The 16,648-nt window shown below is 42.1% G+C and overlaps 1 protein-coding gene across 2 annotated transcripts in view; it reads right to left on the reverse strand.

Annotated features, from left to right (window-relative positions):
* Window positions 1-2,996: 2,996 nt before the first annotated feature.
* Window positions 2,997-16,648, reverse strand: part of C13H11orf53 (chromosome 13 C11orf53 homolog) — a 78,085-nt gene continuing 64,433 nt past the window's right edge. For both annotated transcript variants that reach the window (XM_033918725.1, XM_033918726.1), the window contains 2 exons: window positions 11,852-12,156; window positions 2,997-3,925 (listed from right to left, as the gene is read on the reverse strand). In XM_033918725.1, the coding sequence (XP_033774616.1) occupies window positions 3,521-3,925; window positions 11,852-12,156 (710 nt within the window). In that variant the 3' untranslated portion in view covers window positions 2,997-3,520. The remainder of the gene's footprint in view (window positions 3,926-11,851; window positions 12,157-16,648) is intronic.

Consider the following 16,648-nt stretch of genomic DNA (forward strand, 5'->3'; position numbering starts at 1 on the left):
CTGAGTCTCTTTTCCCTGGAGAAGAGGAGACTTAGAGGGGATATGATAGAGACTTACAAGATCATCAAGGGCATAGAGAGAGTAGAGAGGGACAGATTCTTCAAACTTTCAAATAATAAAAGAACAAGAGGGCATTCAGAAAAATTGAAGGGACAGATTCAAAACGAATTCTAGGAAGTTCTTTTTTACCCAACGTGTGGTGGACATCTGGAATGCGCTTCCAGAGGATGTAATAGGGCAGAGTACGGTACCGGGATTTAAGAAAGGATTGGACAATTTCCTGCTGAAAAAGGGGATAGAAGGGTATAGATAGAGGATTACTACACAGGTCCTGGACCTGTTGGGCCACCGCGTGAGCGGGCTGCTGGGCACGATGGACCCCAGTACTGACCCAGCGGAGGCATTGCTTATGTTCTTATGTTCTTAGCGCGTGCTAAACGCTAACGCATCCATAGACTATAATAGATGTGTTAGCATTTAGCGTGGTCTAATATTTAGCGCGTGCTACAACAGCTAGTGCACCGTAGTAAAAGGACCCCATCGTTTTTATGCGTTTTCTAAATTGCATCACATCTGAAGACTGCTTAATTTCAATTGGTAACAAATCCTACAGTACTGCTCCTTGTACTGACCGCACAGACTGTCAAATTCTTCTTGAGCTCACCACGTTGAATGACAGAATTTCAAGTTTCATCTGATTCTCAGGGTGCAAAGTTCTCTCCGGCTGATAAAAATGAAACGGCGAATTCAAGACGAAAGGACCGTTATCATTCAGCACTTTGAAAATCAAGCACAAAGTTTTGAATTCAATACACAGGACAGGGAGCCAGGGTAAGCTCTATAAAACTGGTGTTCTATGCCAGTAAATTTATAAAGTCTGCCCAAGCTCCTGGTGGGTGCAAGATTGGCATTTTGCCTAGAGCGCAAGATACCCTTGCACCAACCCTGTTCACAGCATCTCCTGCTCCAGCTAACTTGTGGAGCAGCACGTCCAACTCACACAATGAGACCATATGCCGTCATCACAATAGCTCACGTTGATAACTTCCCCACTAACCTTTGCTCCTTTACATAATTGTGCAGTTCATCATTATGTTGCATCGCATTGCAATTCCCAGACAATAAATTGTGTGCAATAAAATTGGCTGCCAAATTTTGTCTTGGCTATTCAATGCCCGGGCCGGATATGGTCCTGGCATTCAATATCCAGGATCGCTGGCTCCCTCTCACGGGACGAGTATCGAGCCCTAATTGCTTATATTTAGAGAAAACAATGATCGGGATACGCCAAGCTCCATAAGGTATGTAGTGCTATTTACGTATCCTTCTTTAAGCTTTCGTATGCCTTAGAATTCTCCTTCATGTTTGCCATTCGAGTGACTCTGCTACAGTACATCTTCTCAAAGCAGTGTCTTCTAGAAGCAGCAGCAGAGAAAGCCTAACACTAGCCACCCAGTACTCAGCGCTATTTAATTGGCCAGGAACGGCTACTGGCTGGTTAAATAGCACTAAGCCTGCTAAGCACTAATACTCAGCATAGGATGGCCGTTGAATATTAACACTTAGGGCTCCTTTTACAAAGGTGCGTTAGGGCCTTAACGCACAGAATAGCATGAGCTAAAATGCCCCGCGCGCTAGCCGCTACTGTAGGATCATGAAATGGTTAACTGTTGTTTAAAATATTGCTCTGGCCTACATAGCTGAAAACAGTGTACAATCTATTGACTTCATCTGCCTAAAATGTATGTCCCTGCCTTACCACATTGTAAGCTAAATAGATAAGAGTTTGAGCCATGATGTACCCTGCCCTTCTGTACATTTAACATTTAGAACTGTAAGAGTTAGTTAGATAAGTGACCTGCTAGTGTGAGCTTAGGACCAATAATAATTGTAGAAAAGTTATAGAAGTAACAAATGAAAATTGTAGTTTTTGCATATATTAGTTTGCGAAAAGGGTATAAAAGTCCATGCATTTCCTGATTCTAACATTCTAGTAGGCAGGCTATTAACTGCACTAGAGTCTGGTATGCTGTGAATAAACCTCTTGTACTTTCTTCACGCCTCTGACTTTGTGTGTCCAAGTGACCTTTCACTACCGCCTCCTCTTGAGCAGGGGAGCACGCTAATCTGCTGCTTGCGCTAAAAACACTAGCGCACCTTTGTAAAAGGAGCCCTTAGTGGATAGTGGTTAGTCGGCTATGTCAGCTATGTTTAGTGGCCAAATGAGGTAGCTTAAATAGCTGATCTATCTTTGACTGCTATAAACTTAGTCAGCCAGCACTTAAAATTGACAGCCCACTAAGTTTCTAACATCTGAAAATAAACTGGATATTCCATGTCAGTCACTGCCAGTCACTGCCTTGAATACCTGGGTTCAGCACTGACCATGGGAGTCAGCCCAGTTATCTCCTATGGTCTGAATATTGGCCGGTCAGTCTTTACAACCACACATACTCAAAGAACTACCTGGGCCAATCAGAGCCTTAGGCCCCCCTCCCCAGCGCATCCCAAGATGTACTGGGGAGGGGAAGGCCCACCATTTTTAAGAGGTGGGCCTGCTGGCCGGAGGAGATAGGCATCCCTCTGGCTAGCCATCATAAACAAGGTAAGGGGAGGGGACTGGGGGTCATCAGAGGCACTGAGGGTGTCGGGTGGGGGGCATTACTTGGCAGCAGGAGGGAGTGGGTATCTCTCCTGCAGCCAATGGGTGTTAGGGGGCGTTGCTTGGTGGCTAGAATGGTCATTTCTCCTACTGCCAAGGGTTTTTGGGGGGTTGCTTGATGTCAGCAATGGGAGGGAGTGGGCATCTCTCTTACTGCTGTGGGAGGAAGTGTCGGGGGGCCTTTCTTAGTGGTGGGAGTGAGTAGGCATCTCTCTCACTGCTGGGGGGGAGGGGCTGATTGAATTCGGCGGTGGAAGGGAGTGGGCAATCTCAGGATGACTACAATGCAAACATTCCCCAGATAAACACAGTATCATTACTCTGACTTCATTCCTGATGCTTTTATTGAAGTGTTCAGATTATGAAATAAACTTTTTAAGTATGTGTAAAATATATCTAAGATTTTTAGACTATGTTCAAGTGTTACTGAAAATTCATTGCTTAAAGTTTATTTTCTCTCACATTTTTTAAAAATCTACCAGTTAAATCTATATCACTTGTCAAAAATTGGGACTGATCAGTGGAGATATAGGACTACCAACACCCAATTGGGAAATATATAATTGACCTTAGTAAATTAAGCTCATTAGGAAGTGAAGCTTCTGGGCCTAAGAATGTTCCTATTTAAAAAAAAAAAATTTTCAAGATGAATAATTAGATTTTCCATAAAATAAAACTACCTTGATAAGCACATTTGTAACATTACCATGAATATAACGAAAATAATTACAAAAGATAATATTTTTTCACCAATACAAGATCCCATCCTACTTCCCCAAAAAACAGAAATTCTAGCATGATCCATATAGAAGGTGGAAAAACCAACTAGTTGGCAGAAAAGCAACCAAGTCCCCCATGTCAGTAGTTTCTTCTGAATTCATAGGATCCCCAAATAACATTTGCATCTTCCTTTGCCCAAGAAGTGCTGTCCTGGAGGGCACTGGCCTCTGACGTCTCATCGGAAGGAAGATGAGCCATCTTGGAAGGTAACTCATTTGCAACAGTCATGAAGGAGGAGAAAGAGTAGGAGGACGAGGTGGGACAACTGGAAGTGTAATGTGCATCATCAAAGGCATGCAAGGAGTAGGACGGGGTACCCGGAACTGCAGAATACCGAGGTGGAGCTCTGTACTGGGATGCATTACTTGGTTCATGGTGCACAAGGCAGTTTGCCATGGATGAAGGAGCTGTTTGCAAGGCATCCGGACATAAGGTTTCTGACTGGTTGATTCCATCGGGTCCTGATTGGTCCCATGAGTCTCTCTGTGAACAAAAAAAGACAAGATACAGTAACCAAACACAAAATATGGAAAAGCAAATCAGCCACCATTTGGAACTGCAATATTCTTCTCTGGAATTCTTTGGTGTTCTGCTTTATTTACTAACCCTCAAATTCTGTATATGGCACTTTATGTTGTGTGCACAAATCTGTGCACACAGCTGATTTGCATGCACAACTTAAATTGTTTAACTAACCTAATTGGCACCGATAATTGGCCATTAATACCACACAATGTCAAATTCCAGCTGACCTCCTTCCAGTCTGCTCTTTCACTTGCCAAATAAGACTACTACACCCATGTGACTAATTCTCTTGGCTCCAACCCTCACCATCTCTTTGCCACACTCAAAGTGTCCTCACCTCCAATCCCTCCTTCACTTTCTCTTTTCTTTCACTCTCTTCTACGATAAGGTTCACAAGATTAACCTTAAGTTCAAAACCAGGTCACCTCCACCTTTCCTTCCTCCTGTCCATTCTGTCAACCTTCCTTCAACCCCTGCTACCTTTTCTGAAATCTCTGAAGAGGAAACTGCACAATTTCTTTCCTCCTCCAAACTCACTTCCTGTGCCTCTAATCAGATTCCCACCCATCTACTCAGCACTGTATCTCCTATTGTCATCCCTTCTATTTGTCATATTATCAGTCTTCCACTTTCCACTGCAACTGTTCCTCAAACAATCCATAGTTACACCCCTCCTCAAAAAACTCTCACTGGACCCTACCTGCCCCTCCAACTATCACCCCATCTCCCTCCTTCCTTTCTTCTCCAAGCTACTTGAACGTGCTGTTCACCGCCATTATCTTGACTTTCTTTCATCTCAAGCTATTCTTGATCCACTTCAATCAGGCTTTCGCCTTCTGCGTTCTATGGAAACTGCCCTTGCTAACTTCTCCAATGGCCTGTTCCTGGCCAGATCCAAAGATCTCTATTCTGCTGCTTCTGACACTGTTGACCACCACCTATTTAGCAGTCTGAAAACCCAACTTTTTGATACAGCCTAGAGAATGACACGGTGACAAAATTCATCACCGTTCCCGTCCCCGCGGATAACCGCGGGAAATAATCCCATGTCACTTTTTAGTGTCTACTAGCTGATGCCCCGGCGTTGCACGGGTATTTAATTATAGCAATAACACTGTAAATGGATTTAAATAAAGATACTTTATAGTGGTGAATGAAATAATGTTGTTACAGATTTATAAAAAGTAAAATATTAAAAGTATAATGTGAAATATTTGACAAAATGAATACAATTCAACTAACATAAAAATTGATTATACACAACATTTTTAGTTTCACCTCCAGGAGCAAGAACATATACATTCTTGGGTGAACCCACCCTTCCCACGTGTGCAGGTGGGCCGCGAGACCCCCAGAACATATCACCCCAGGTAGTGAGGGATCTGCATACCAAGTTTCGTTCAAATCGGTCCCACAGCTTCTTACATTTTTTCCATTGACTTGAATGGGTGAAATCTGAATTTCTGTTTGTAGCTCCGCCCACGTGTGCAGGTGGGCCGCGAGACCCCCAGAACATATCACCCCAGGTAGTGAGGGATCTGCATACCAAGTTTCGTTCAAATCGGTCCCACAGCTTTGTACATTTTTTCCAATGACTTGAATGGGTGAAATCTGATTTTCTGTTTGTAGCTCCGCCCACGTGTGCATGTGAGCCGCGAGACCCCCAGAACATATCATCCCCGGTAGTGAGGGATCTGCATACCAATTTTCGTTCAAATCGGTCCCACAGCGTTTTACATTTTTTCCATTGACATGAATGGGTGAAATCCGATTTTCTGTTTGTAGCTCCGCCCACGTGTGCAGGTGGGCCGCGAGACCCCCAGAACATATCACCCCAGGTAGTGAGGGATCAGCATACCAAGTTTCGTTCAAATCGGTCAAGCCGTTTTTGAATTAATGTGAGAATGGCATCTTTTTACATTTTTTCCATTGACATGAATGGGTGAAATGTGATTTTCTGTTTGTAGCTCCGCCCACGTGTGCAGGTGGGCCACGAGACCCCCAGAACATATCACCCCAGGTAGTGAGGGATCTGCATACCAAGTTTCGTTCAAATCGGTCAAGCCGTTTTTGAATTACAGTGAGAATGGCAGCTTTTTACATTTTTTCCATTGACATGAATGGGTGAAATGTGATTTTCTGTTTGTAGCTCCGCCCACGTGTGCAGGTGGGCCGCGAGACCCCCAGAACATATCACCCCAGGTAGTGAGGGATCTGCATACCAAGTTTCGTTCAAATCGGTCAAGCCGTTTTTGCGTGATCGCGGCACATACACACACACATACACACATACATACCTCCGATTTTATATATATAGATTTCAACCTCAGTCCTTCTATACCAGCATTCTTCAAAGCAAAGCTTGAGGGTCAGTGGTTGTGGCCATTCATATTCTGATTCTTCCCTCGCTCCTTAAAGAATGACATGAAGATGGTTTCCCGCGGTTATCCGCGGGAATGGGAACAGTGATGAATTTTGTCACCGTGTCATTCTCTAATACAGCCTTCAATCCTTAACCCTACTCCTCTGCCCTCCAACCCAGCCAGCTCATTAACCGTCCCCCTTTACTGTATCCATAACATCCTGTCTGTCTTGTCTTGTTTAGAATGTACTCTTTTGAGCAGGGACTGTCTTCTTTGTGACTCTGTACAGCGCTGCATGCATGTGGTAGCGCTATTGAAATAATAGTAGTAGTAGATATCCTGTGCTCACTTGGATGTCAGGGCTCTGCATATAGACCAGACATAGCACCCGTACTCATCCCAAGGAATAGACATGTTCAAGAGATAAAGGGCTCCTTTTACGAAGGTGCGCTAGCATTTTTAGCGCACATAGCGGATTAACGCGCGCTAATCCGAAAAACTACCGCCTGCTCATTTTAGCACATGCTATTCTGCGTGTTAAGGCCCTAACGCGCCTTTGTAAAAGGAGCCCAAAGTGCTACTTATGCATAGGATAGCATTCCAGTATAGCACCTGCAATTCCAAATGCCAATTTGTGTGGTGCAAGATATAGCTGCCACTAGTGCAGACCTTGTATCCACATATGCCCAGTGCACTCTCCCATATTAACATATGTTTTTTTAATTGCACAGGGCAAATTTGCATATTATTCAATTACTACACTAGGGAGCAAAACTTTGGTGTTAGTCTTGTGTTAAGGAAGCCATGTGCTTAGCGTTAGCGCAAGGCTCTAACACAAGGTTTCTGCATCAGCCGTGTGTGTATACACATGCACACACATAGGGACAGATTCTATATATTGGTGCTCAGCACAGTTCTACAAGGCACACATACCTTTTATAAAATTGTGCTTAACACTGCTGTGTAAAGCATAAAATCAGGCCTAAATGCCTGTGCTTGCTATGTGTGCACTGGGTGTATTCTATAACAATGTGCTTAAATGTATATGTGTTGTGCCGCCAATATATTATGAACTAGCTTTATAGCCCGTTACATTAACGGGTGCTAGAATATGTGTGTGTGTGTCTGTCTTTATTTCTTTCTCTCTCTGTCTCCTTAGCCGCTTTCTGTATTTCTGTATTTCTGTCTTTCTTTCTTTTGGCTGTCCACCACCACCCCTTGCGTGCTCCCCCTGTCCATTCTTCCTTCCTTTTACCTCCCCTGTGTCCATCACCACCCCTTCACTGCTCCCCTTATCCAGCAGCAGCCTTCTCCCTTTGTTTTACCTCCCCCCTGTCCATCAGCACCTCTTCCTGCTCCCCCTGTCCAGCAGTAGGCCTCCCTTCCTTTCCCCCCCCTGTCCATCAGCACCTCTTCCTGCTCCCCCTGTCCAGCAGTAGGCCTCCCTTCCTTCCCCCCCCTTTCTCTATCCCCCCAACAGTCCAGCATCTCCCTTCTCTCTATCTCCCATCCCCTCTTCCTCCTGTCAAACGCTGCCATGGTGTCCAGTTCCAGCGCGTTGCTCAAAGGCAGAGCAGCGGGAGCAGCGCCACCAGCAGCAGCGCTGCCATCTCCGCTTCCGGACACTGCGGGAGCCCTTCTCAAGGGGGCGGGACAGGCTGCTGAGGAGCTTCGGAGGCTGCTGTTAGCCCTGGAAGAGACGTCTTCTGATAGCGGATTGATTTTTACATATCACCGCTGAGCTGGCGGCAGTGCCAGCGCCGCTTTCCCTCTCAGCGGGCCGGACCAGAAAAGGAGGAGAGTTACAGTTGTGTGCAGTCTGTCTGATATATGGTGACATATAAGTGCACATGCGCACTCTTGTGGCCACATCGCGATGGATCAGGGAACACGGCTTTAGAGTGCGCATGCGTGCTTACCATTTTATTATATATGATAAGCTGTCTTATTCCTTATCTATATCTCTAGTAAAACGTGAATGTACCCTTAGTCCTAGGCATATGTAATGTGAATGTACCTCATTCGTAGGCCTTAGTGACTGCAATATGGTGTGATGCCTTAGGGCTCCTTTTACTATGGTGCGCTAGCGTTTTTTAGCGCACGCAGCAGATTAGCACGCGCTAACCCTGCACTACATGGCTAGAACTAACGCTAGCTCAATGCTGGCGTTGGTGTCTAGCGCACGTGGCATTGTAGCGTGCGCTATTCTGCGCGTTAAATCCTGAACGCAGCTTAGTAAAAGGAGCCCTTAGTGAATGTGATGTAATGTGAATATACCCTATGACAATGTAATGTGAATGTTCCCTTATTCGTACGCCTAAAAACATTGTGAATGTATCGCTGTAACCCGTTCTAGGCTCCTGGGAAGGACGGACTAGAAAACTAAATAAATAAAAATAATAAAGTGGTGGAGAGGAAAACAGTGATGGAATTCAAAAAAGCGTGGGATAAAAATAGAGGATTTCTAATTAGAAAACGAAGGATGTAAATTAAAGAACCAAGGCTGGTAATGGACAGACCTGCACAGTCTATGTCCCATATATGGTGATTCGGTGTAGGATGGGTTAGGGAGGGCATCAATGCGAGCTCCACTAATTTGGAACATGAGGATGTTACTGGCCAGACTTTACGGTAGACGTCCTGCAAACAACGGGATGGTTGGATAGGCTGGAGAGAGCTTGGACGGCAACTTCAGCATTTGGAACCTAGGACAATATCAGACTTTACAGTCTATGGCCCAGAAATATCAAAGAAGAGACAAGTTAATCTAATGTATTTTTTAATGGGTATAACATGGGCAGCCTGGATGGTCCATTCAAGTCTTTATCTGCCGTCATTTACTATGTTACTATGTAAATAAAAAATAATAAATAAATTTTAGAAATGCTCCTGGTCACACCCCCTTTTTCAGATTCACATACTGCAGCTAGTTCATACTTTTTACAGAATTGTGCTTTCCAAGTTGTGCATGTAACTTTTAATTAGTGTCCATTAGTGTCTAATATGAGGTGGTAATTGCCAATTAGGCCAATCAATAAAGTTGTGCATGTACATGGGCTACACACACCAATGTATGTACACGTTAGATATTATTTATAGAATTGGGGGGACTGTGACTAAGATTTACAAAACGTTTACACAGGTTAAGCCTGCCCCGTCCTTGACTTTATGGAGCCTCATATTTATCTGCAAAAATATTTTTACTGATTTGTAACTCAGGAGACAAATTTAATTTCACATATTTCTTGGTTCCAACAATTGCTTGATTTATCTTTTAATAAAAAGGGTTGATCTTGTTTGTTGACCTTTAACTCCACATAAATTAGGTACCTAACATGGAAACCACATGATTTCACTGACTTATCTTGAAAATGTTACTTTTTCCATTTGGGGTTGATATTTCTTTTTCTCCCTTTTTAAAAAAAAAAAAAAAAAAAAAATTATACTGTCAAATTTTGGGCAAGCCAAGAGAAACCAAAATGCACAAAACTCTCATGAGGACCAAAGTTGATCTGGGGCACTGATATTTTACATCAGGGGTGCCCACACTTTTTGGGCTTGCGAGCTACTTTTAAAATGGCCAAGTCAAAATGATCTACCAACAATAAAATTAAAAAAAAACACAACGCACACTGTACGCATAGAAAATGTTAATTATCATTCCTATTCCAGGGTTTTTCAAAGAGGTCAAAGCAGATGACTCTATGCACTATCACCTCAGTAACAACCATACAAAAATAGACAAATATACCCCCCTTCCTTTTTACTAAATGACGATAGCAGTTTTTAGAGCGCAGGGAACTGCGCTGAATGCCCAGCGCTGCTCTCGATGCTCATAGGCTCCCTGCGCTAAAAAAACTCTATTGCGGTTTAGTAAAAGGGGACCTTAGTGTAAAATATAGACAGCAGATATAAATTCAGACACATTTTGATCACTAAATTTAAAATAAAATCATTTTTCCTATCTTGTCTGGTGATTTCATGAGTCTCTGGTTGCACTTTCTTCTTCTGACTGTGCATCCAATCTTTCTTCCCTTCTTTTAGCCTGTATGCTTCCTCTCCTCCAGACCTCGTTCCCTCCCCCAACTTTTCCTTCCTCTCTCCCTGCCCTTTCTTTCTCTCTGCCTCCCTTTCTTTTTTTTCTGTTTTTCTTCTTTCCTTCTGTCTCCCTGCCTGCCCTTTTTCTTTCTTTCTCCCTGCCCTCCCCCAAGCCACTGCCATCGGGGACCAGGACCCAAACCGCCACCAATAACAGGCCCGAAAGCCGACGCCGCCCCAAGCTGTCCCTGCTTCGGCCGACCAGCATTCCTCTCCCCGACGTCAATTCTGCCATCGGGGAGAGGAAGGCTGATTGGCCCAAGATCGCGATCGACCTATTGGGGGAATTGCTGCCGGGTCCTGCCTTCGCGGAAACAGAAAGTAGGCAGGACCCGGCAGCAAGAAGAGCAAATGCTTCACTAACCTGTCTCCCGCCTTAGCCCATAGCGAACGCTTGCTTCAGGGCTCTCAACATGTGCGTGCCGGCTTCCCTTCTCCCCCCCCCCCCGGATATAACTTCCGGTTTCGGAGGGAAGAGAAGGGAAGCCGGCACGCACACGTTAGAGCCACGGAGCATAAGTTCGCTACGGGCTGAAATCTCCAAGCCGGTTTTTTTTGTTGTTTTTTTTAATGTTCAGCAGCGGCAGCAGCAGCATATGACAGCTGGGCGGACCGCCCAGCTAAAAGGCCCTAGAGAGAACACTGGAGAGGAAGGCTGATCGGCCCGGTAGATCAGGACGGCAACACGAGTCTATCACAGAGCCCGGGATGGGCTCCGCGATCGACTCACGTTGCCTTCCTGAGCTACTGGTTGATCGCGATCGACGTGTTGGGCACCCCTGTTTTACATGATTTTCAATTGTGCGTAGATGTTTGAATTTGTACATTTTTAAGTACGTCTTTTACATTACACTTCTCCCTCCGTATTCGCTGTGATAGGGGATTAACAGAACCGCAAATACAGAAAAACCGCAAATAACTTTTTCATATGTTATTCACTGTTTTCTATTAAAAACCATTGTGGATAAGGTGAAACTGCAAATAACATGGTGGGAGACCTGGTCTGTTCCTGAAGGAGAGGCAAAACACGTTGAAGAAAGTACTGGAAATCAGCGATTTTCTCTGTAAATGCTTGGAATCAACGATTTCTCTATGCAAGCTGATGTAATTTTGGGGGAGGAGCCAGCAAGCTAAAAACCATGAATAATTTAAACTGTAAATGCTGAAACCATGAATACGGAGGGAGAAGTGTATGTATGTGAACTTGTAATCCACTTACTTGATAAATGGACTAGAAATTTTTTAAATAAATAAATAAATATTTACAGTTCTCCAGAAACAGATGCAGAAAGACACCAGTTCAGTGGCTGACCTGTCTTTTCCTAGCCAAAAATCCATTTTTATTTTTTTTTTTAAAGAAACATCAAGCAATGTACTCCATGTCTTCACCACAAGACAAATGGAAATAAATGTAAATACCTACTAGTAAGAAATGGGCAGGGTCTCCAGAGAAGTGGGGCAGTAATGGAGGCAATGTGGTTGCACTGAACAAGGATCCCGTGCTGGATGTGGTTAAGGGCGTGGCCCGGTATTCTCCAAAGGGTTCTGTGAAGCATGGGTCCAGCATTGGCGGGTAGCCCTGTGCTGATGAAGCTTCACAGGCTAAGGGTTTTGCACTCAGGGCTGAAGCATACACATCACTGGAGTACTGCTTGGCATTCTGAAAGTCCGAGTCCGAGAGGAATGATCTTCTCATGCCATAATAACATGAAAGCATGGGAGGGGAACCTGTATATAATAAAGAGATTGGGCCTTGTTCAATGTTTTTGATAAATTTAACATATGAAATGCCAATCTAGTATTATTTTAAGAGTGCCTTTGAGCAACGAAACCCGTTTGGTGCATACCAGTCATGAATTGGAGAGCCTTGGCTAGGCTTAAAGCCAATAATTTAGCCAGGAGTTTTCCAGTTCAATAATTTTTATTAAGTATTTTAAAGGATACAAGAATCATTTAAAGTACATAGAAACAAAATAAAGCTTTCTGTATATAAAATATATAAATCTATGTTTAACTGTATAGGAGCAAAGGCTCCAATTATTAAAAATGTATGTAAGGGATATATAAGATAAAGATGAGAGAGAGCAGAAAAGAAAAAGGAAAGAAAAATGAAAGAGAGAAGAGAGGAGAAGAAAAGGATAACAGGAGTGTCTAAGAAGATGAGCGTACATAGGAGTCTAAGAATGACCATGGAGATTTGTTGTATTTCAAGTTCATGCAGGTTCGGAATGTAACTCTCTTCTCATATGCATAGGATTCAAATCTATGATACATACTCAGAGAGTTCCACCAAAAGGTATAATCTAATAGCGAGGGTGATTTCCAATTTTTTAGAATGTGCATGAGAGCAGTCACCAACATGGTATCAATGAGTTTAGGTGGACAATTTGATTGTGTGAAACATGGGTGTTGAGATCGAAGGATTACAATGTCTATAGAGATTTCTTCTGAGCAGTTAGTAATAGATTGTATGGTGTTCCAGACATAGGTCCAAAAAGAGCGGACTAGAGTACAATGAAATAACATATGATCAAGAGTTCCTTCCTCTTTCAAACAATTCCAGCAAACAGAGTCTTGCTTTAAGTTAGCTTTCCACATGCGAAGTGGGGTCCATATTGCCTGCCACATAAGAAAGTACATTGATTGTGATACTCTAGAAGATAAAAGCGGGCGATTTGTTGATGACCAGAAAAGCTCCCAATCAATGTCAGAAAGCGGAGTGGTAAGTATAGCGTCCCAGTGCTTCATAGAGTGAGGTGAAAAAGTGAAGGAGTGATCTCTTAAAATGCTGTAGAAGGATGATATCGCCTTGCCTTTTAATAGAGACAGAGAAGACCAGTTGTAAATAGTATTTTTGGAAGTCATATAGTCAAATCGTATATGCAAAGAAGGCAACACTCCAGTGAGAGAACGCCATTGTGAATAAGTAGAAGGAGGCAGCGAGTATGTAGAGCACAGTATATCGAATGGAACTAACGAGTTGAGGGTAGACAATTGATGGACAAACCATATACCTGCCCGCTGCCACCTTTTCCATGATAGAGATTTATTGTGATTTTGAATTTTGGGATTGTTCCAAAGGGACATGAGTGGACTAACATTAACTGAGATTTCAGTCAATGTATCTATAAGATAAAAAGCATGCTGCGTTGCACCCAATAAAGAGTATCTCTTTAAGTGCCTTGGTATTGACACCGTTAGTAAGCATGAGATGTGTAAAGGCGTACATAAAAAACATTCCATTTCAAACCAGGCAGGAAGATCTTGAGTGGGAAGATTTTGAGTGGTGGAGTTAGTGAGCCAGTAAGCTCCATATTTGGCTAATGAAGCAATATAATAGTGATAGAAATCAGGAAAGTTGAGACCACCGTTGATCTTAGAGGCTTTCAGTTTGGCGAGAGCAATTCGAGGTTTTTTCTTGTTCCAAATGAATTCAGATATTTTCATATTTAGCCAATTAAATAATGATTTCCGGCATAACAGAGGGAGCATAGAAAGGATATAATTAATTTGAGGGGCCAGAGTCATTTTGATGGATGCAATTCTACCCCACCAGGATAAAAAGAGTGGAGTCCATCGAGATGTAGTGTTTAGAACTAGATTTTTGACTTTAGATATATTAAGATCTTGAGCATGAACCGAATCTTTATGTATTAAAATCCCCAAGTATTTCACAGCTTCATGTGACCATGAGAAAGGAAAATGAGCCAAATCTGATGGAAGTATATTATCATTTAGAGGGAAGATCTCTGATTTCTCCCAATTAACAGAGTATCCGGAAAGGAGGGAGTATTGAGTGATAATGTGAATAAGATTGGGAAGGGAGAGTAAAGGGTCTCTCAGAAAAAGTAAAACATCATCAGCATAAGCTGCTAATTTGAAATCTCGATCAGAGGAGGGAATACCTTTAATTGAGGGACTTTGTCGTATAGCTGAAAGGAGTGGCTCTAACACTAAATTAAATAGCAATGGTGAGAGAGGACAGCCTTGTCGAGTACCTCTATGGAGGGGAAATTTATTAGATAAAGAATTGTTAATCCTAATACGAGCTGTGGGTTGATGATATAGTGTTTTTATCCAGTTTGTAAAAAATGGGCCAAAATTATACCACTTCAGGACATGGAAAAGGAAAGGCCACTCCACTCGGTCAAAGGCTTTTTCAGCATCAATAGCTAGGCCTATTACAGGGTCTGACATTGTTTTAGCATGAGCGTTAATATAGTGAAATAGGCGCAGGTTGTCTCCTATATATCTTTGTTTAATGAACCCTGTTTGATCTTTATGTATAAGCAATGGGATTATTTTGGTAAGTCTTAATGCAAGTAATTTTGCCATTATCTTGTAGTCTAAATTGAGGAGAGAGATGGGGCGAAAGTTTTTAACTAAAGTGTCATCTCTGTCAGGTTTAGGGATTACTACAATGGTGGCCTCGGTGAAATTGAATTGCTTGTCCGGAGTGGAGTGGAGGAAGTCATAATATTTAAGGAGATGAGGAGCTAGTAGGGTGCGAAATTGTTTAAAGAATTCGTTCGTGAAGCCGTCTGGGCCAGGGGCTTTCCCAGCAGGTAAGGAAGATATGGCAGTTTCAATTTCTAATATAGTTATTGGAGAATCAAGTTCCAATTTAACAGATTCTGGAATGGTCGGATGAGTTAAGGAGGTAAGAAATGAGTCTATATCTGCTTCAGGAGTGGTAGATTCGGATTGGTATAAAGAAGTATAGAATTTTTCAAATTGAGAGGAAATTAGAGATCTGGTTTTGACTAATTGACCTGATGAATTCTGAATAGCCGTTATATGTAGTCTTTTAGATTTATTTTTAAGGTATCTGGCCAAAGGACGACCCATTATATTATCTCCCATGTAATGACCAGAGTTAGAGATAAAAATATCACGCCTAGCTATATGTGAAACTAAAGTATTGTATTCATATTTAAGATTTTGAATACGTTGGAAAGTATTTGGGTCATGTATGTGGTTAGACATATGTTGTAATTCTAAGGTTTTGATGGAGTTTTCTAAATCTTTTTCCTTTCTCATGGACTGTTTCTTTTTCCAAGAGGCAATTTTAATCAATTCACCTCTAAGGGTTACTTTGTATGCTTCCCAGACAATGGAAGGGCAAATTTCAGGATCTTTAGAATTATTTTCAAAAAACTCCGCAGTGAAAGAATTGATTTTTTCAATAATTTCCTCGTCTAGCAGTAAGGCGTTGTTTAGCCACCATGAGGGGGATTCCTTATGTGGGGCTGAGATGGATATATATAAAGAGATGGCAGCATGATCAGTGAGAGAGATTGGATGTATAATGGTATTGGTGAGATCTTGAATAAGATCTTGAATAAGCCAGGAGTTTTCCATCTACATTAATTAAAGATATAGGCCTGTAATTTGAAACCAACATGGAATCTCTATTTGGCTTCGGCAAACCAATGATTAAGGATTCAGCCATAGCACCTGAAATAGAACCTTTGGTAAGTTGTGAATGATATAAATTTAGCAGATAAGGTAAAAGAATACTTTGGAATGATTTGAAAAACTCCACTGTAAAACCATCACCACCCAGAGCGGACCCAGCTCTGAGGGACTTCAATGCTTTCTGAAGTTTTTGAAGTGATATAGGTGCCTCAAGATTTTGTTTTATATGCTTGGGAATTTTTGTCCCCTGAATTAGCTTTAAAAATTCTAAACCTTCAATTTCTTAATCTGGATAAAGCTCAGAAGAATATAAAGCTTTATAAAATTCCAAAAACTGCTTCACAATATTTCCAATTTGAGAATGAGTGTTACCCTTCTCATCTTTAATAGCCGCTATTTTTACTTTCTTTTTTTTTTTTTAGATAATTTGCTAATAATCTTCCCGCTTTATTCGAATTTATATAGCCTGCTGAGTAAACAAATCTTTCCTGGCCAATTGTGAGGAAATCTCATTGTATTTATATTTAGCTTTCAAAAGGGCCTGTAAGGTGGATTGTTCCCATTTCGAGGCCAATTGCGATTCTAAAGTCCGAATATCTTGTGCCAAATTAGAGAATTCTACTTTTAAGATCTTCCCTATGTGTGCCGAATATAAAATTATTTGCCCTCTCATCGTAGCTTTAAAAGCATCCTAAATAACTTCCAAAGAGACTTCCTCTGAGGTGTTTAGCTGAAAATATTCAACTTTCTTCTGAATTTCCTCATGAAAGTTTGAATCTGCAAGCAATATATTATTAAATTT

Source organism: Geotrypetes seraphini, chromosome 13, assembly GCF_902459505.1.
Source record: "Geotrypetes seraphini chromosome 13, aGeoSer1.1, whole genome shotgun sequence".
Lineage (NCBI taxonomy): Eukaryota > Metazoa > Chordata > Amphibia > Gymnophiona > Dermophiidae > Geotrypetes > Geotrypetes seraphini.